Genomic DNA, 3,121 nt, shown 5'->3' with positions numbered 1-3,121 from the left:
TTCTTACCCACTCATGCTTCCCTTTTTAAGAAGGAAGTTATGATTTTCTTTTTGAGATTCATATAAATGATGGACTCTCCAATAAATTGAGTGAATAGATACCTTAATGTGCTCGCTAATGGGCCTCTTCTTATACCTTTCTTGGTTGAGATATACATACTTGTTATCTCTAATCTTTAATTTACCTTTTCTTGATCTCTCCCCTCTTAACATGCCTAATAAGATTTATCTCCTTGAGAATAATGACACACCACTTCCTCTTATTATACATATACATGTTGTGATCTTAGATCCTTAGTTTATAAATTTGATTGCAATAAGAAGCACCCCCCTTTCCTTCATGGCTTGGTTGAAATCATTATTAATAAATAATTGAATTATATTATATTATATTTTTCTAAAACCATATATTACTCTTTTTTTATCAATCATTAAATGAATTAACAAAGTTAACGCATTAAATTTTATGTGCGTGGCGGGAATAATGGTTGATCAAAATCCTTTGAATAAGATGATTTGAAGGTTTTTCTCTTTATGATTCAACTCTATCACCATCTCTATATTTTAATTTTATCCACCACACACATCAACCTTAATAACCTCCTACACTCCTTCCATACCCTTAAAACCATCAAAACATCATTCACCATTTTCTTTTCTCCATTACCCATCCTTTAAAGCCAAGGTCCAAGCCAATTCCAATCAAGTTTTTCCTTCCACATCAAAATCTCTCTCTCTCTCTCTCTCTCATTTTACTAACATTGATATTATATGATATAGACATTTATCAACTATCAACATTAACAAACACCTATCATATGAACCCAACAGTCAAGCGACTCATACCTCCACTTATATGGACCATTAGCATTAGCTTCTCTCCATCTACATCCTAAGCATGTTTCCTACATATTGATCTCCTTTCTTATGAGAAAGACCAAGTTGATAGGCAACAATCTCTTGAATTTGAACAACCCATCCGATAAATGACCTATGTTAATCATTAAGATCAATGCTAATCTTTCAAGTCTCCCCTCTTTTTAAGAATAATGAATAGGTTGACCACTACCTTCATTGAACTTTTAATGTTCCATATTGGTTGTCATCCCTTGTTTACTAATGACTAACACTTGCCTGCACATCATTCGCAAATGTATGATGCACATCTTCGCAGTCATCCAAACTCCTATATTTTTCAAATTAATTAATTCAAATGCCAAACATTGCTCGACTTTTGCTATTTGTTATCGACCATCATCTAATACTATCAATAACAACTAACATATGCTATTTGTTAGTAACAATTGTTCAATGGCATTCTGATTGGTCTCTGAAAATTATCTGGTGTCCGCACATGATAATTTTTCCTACTTGTGAAGCCTTTGTAATGCTTGACTTAAAGCTATTACTTCAATTACTAAGCTCATTATTTATCTTATAAATTCCTCATATCCAAAAACTTCTCTTACATAATGCTTACAATTTATGCATAAATCCTACAGTCTTAAACTACATATATCATCATAATAAAAAAAATTAATTTAAATTATCTCAACAAAAAATTTAATTAAATTAAATCTCAATATTATTTAAAATTTTCAGAATTTCTTCAAACCAATTAATTAATCATAATATTCTATTACAAAAATTTCCCCATATGAAAACATTCTACAATCAGTAATAATTCAAAATAAAGTACAGGTGAGATCTCGATGAGCAACTCACTTTAGGCATCAAACCTAACACTTTCTATAATATTACAAAACAAACCCTTTAAATAATAAAATAAAAAAGTCAAGAATCACGTGTTGTCAACCACTTCCCAACCTTTCCACGTTGAATAATCAATCATCTCCACCATTACACGCAACTTGTAACCAACACAAAAATTCCCAAAAAAAACCAAACAAAAAAGAAAATTACACTATCACATTTAATAAGCCATAATAAAACCTTAATTTCTGACATTAAATAAAAGATATATTTACATAATTACAGACCCAATGACTCTAAATATTAAAATTCTACATAAAGATCTCACCTTGCTTTCATCATTATATTTACATACACAAAAATTCCATCAAAGACCATTTAAAACTTCCAAGATTTACAAGTAAATATATAATTAATCTCGAATTTTTTGTCTTTGGCTCAGCAATTTTAGTTAATCTTCTCCTGGGCTCTCTTACCCTTTAAAGAAGCAGGGATTTCAAATTTTTTTTAGTAACCGCATACTACAACTATGCGGGAGGACCTATGCGAAGGCTGGGATGCCGCGGCTGCGGCTGCTCTCACGGTCGAGGCAATCAAAACCCTCGACGCGGACGGCGGCGGGCGTGAGGCCGTAACGGACACGGGTACAGCCGCTCCGCGACGCGGCGGATGTGGATCCGGATCCGATCAACGTTGGAACGAAGGGAACCGGAGCGGCCAGAACCGCCTCGCCGAAACGGGCGTCGTGGACCACCGGGTTGTCGGATCTGGACGGCGGCGAGCCACAAAAAAAGGGTGGCGTAGAATCCGATTGCTGGAAAAGGATATCAACTAATCAGATCCACTGGTTTTAGATCAGAAGGCGCAGAACAAACTTAAACGAGCTAAAAAAATCAAACCTTTGGGAAAAGGATGTCGACCAGATCGTTAGTGGATTTCGGATCCGAAGTCTCCGACGGAAAAGCGGCGGAGCATCGGAGAGGGCGGACGGCGGAGGCGGCGAAAAGTCTTCGAGGTCTTGGACAGATGACCGTACGGTCGCCGGCTGAGAAGGTGCTCTGTAGAAACGCACATCCGTTTGCCATAGTTTTATCAACCTGTGATGAGAAAATAATATCAGGAAAAAACTTTAAAATACTATTAGCTTCCTTCCTATAAAAAGGAGAACATAGGAGGTAAAACAGAAGAGTTTTTCTAACGGATCTGCAAATTAAATAGCTAGAATCGTTACCGAACAGGAGGAACGCATCTGGTTTTGGTAAAAAAATGAATTTTTAAACAGGTTTCGAGAACAAAAACCGTTCTGTTATTCAGATCTAGCTTCATAACAGATGAAAGGGAATTTTCCCAAAAAAAACAGATGAAAGGGAAGCTAGGCTCTAAGGGCTGGGGAAGAGAGAGAGAGAGA

General features: G+C 35.8%; 1 protein-coding gene across 1 annotated transcript in view; it reads right to left on the bottom strand.

Moving 5' to 3' along the window:
- Positions 1-1,932: 1,932 nt before the first annotated feature.
- The window catches only part of LOC110112562, an 8,187-nt gene continuing 6,998 nt past the window's right edge, over positions 1,933-3,121 (bottom strand). Inside the window, exons 2-4 of the mRNA XM_020844828.2 lie at positions 2,855-2,857; positions 2,613-2,812; positions 1,933-2,527 (exon numbers count right to left, since the gene is read on the bottom strand). Coding sequence (XP_020700487.1) covers positions 2,255-2,527; positions 2,613-2,798 — 459 coding nt within the window. The 5' untranslated portion in view covers positions 2,799-2,812; positions 2,855-2,857 and the 3' untranslated portion in view covers positions 1,933-2,254. The remainder of the gene's footprint in view (positions 2,528-2,612; positions 2,813-2,854; positions 2,858-3,121) is intronic.

The sequence above is a fragment of the Dendrobium catenatum genome, unplaced genomic scaffold (assembly GCF_001605985.2).
Source record: "Dendrobium catenatum unplaced genomic scaffold, ASM160598v2 fragScaff_scaffold_390, whole genome shotgun sequence".
In the NCBI taxonomy this organism is placed as follows: Eukaryota; Viridiplantae; Streptophyta; class Magnoliopsida; order Asparagales; family Orchidaceae; genus Dendrobium; species Dendrobium catenatum.
Note: the sequence above shows the minus strand (reverse complement) of the source record. Positions and strands in the feature narration are given on the sequence as shown.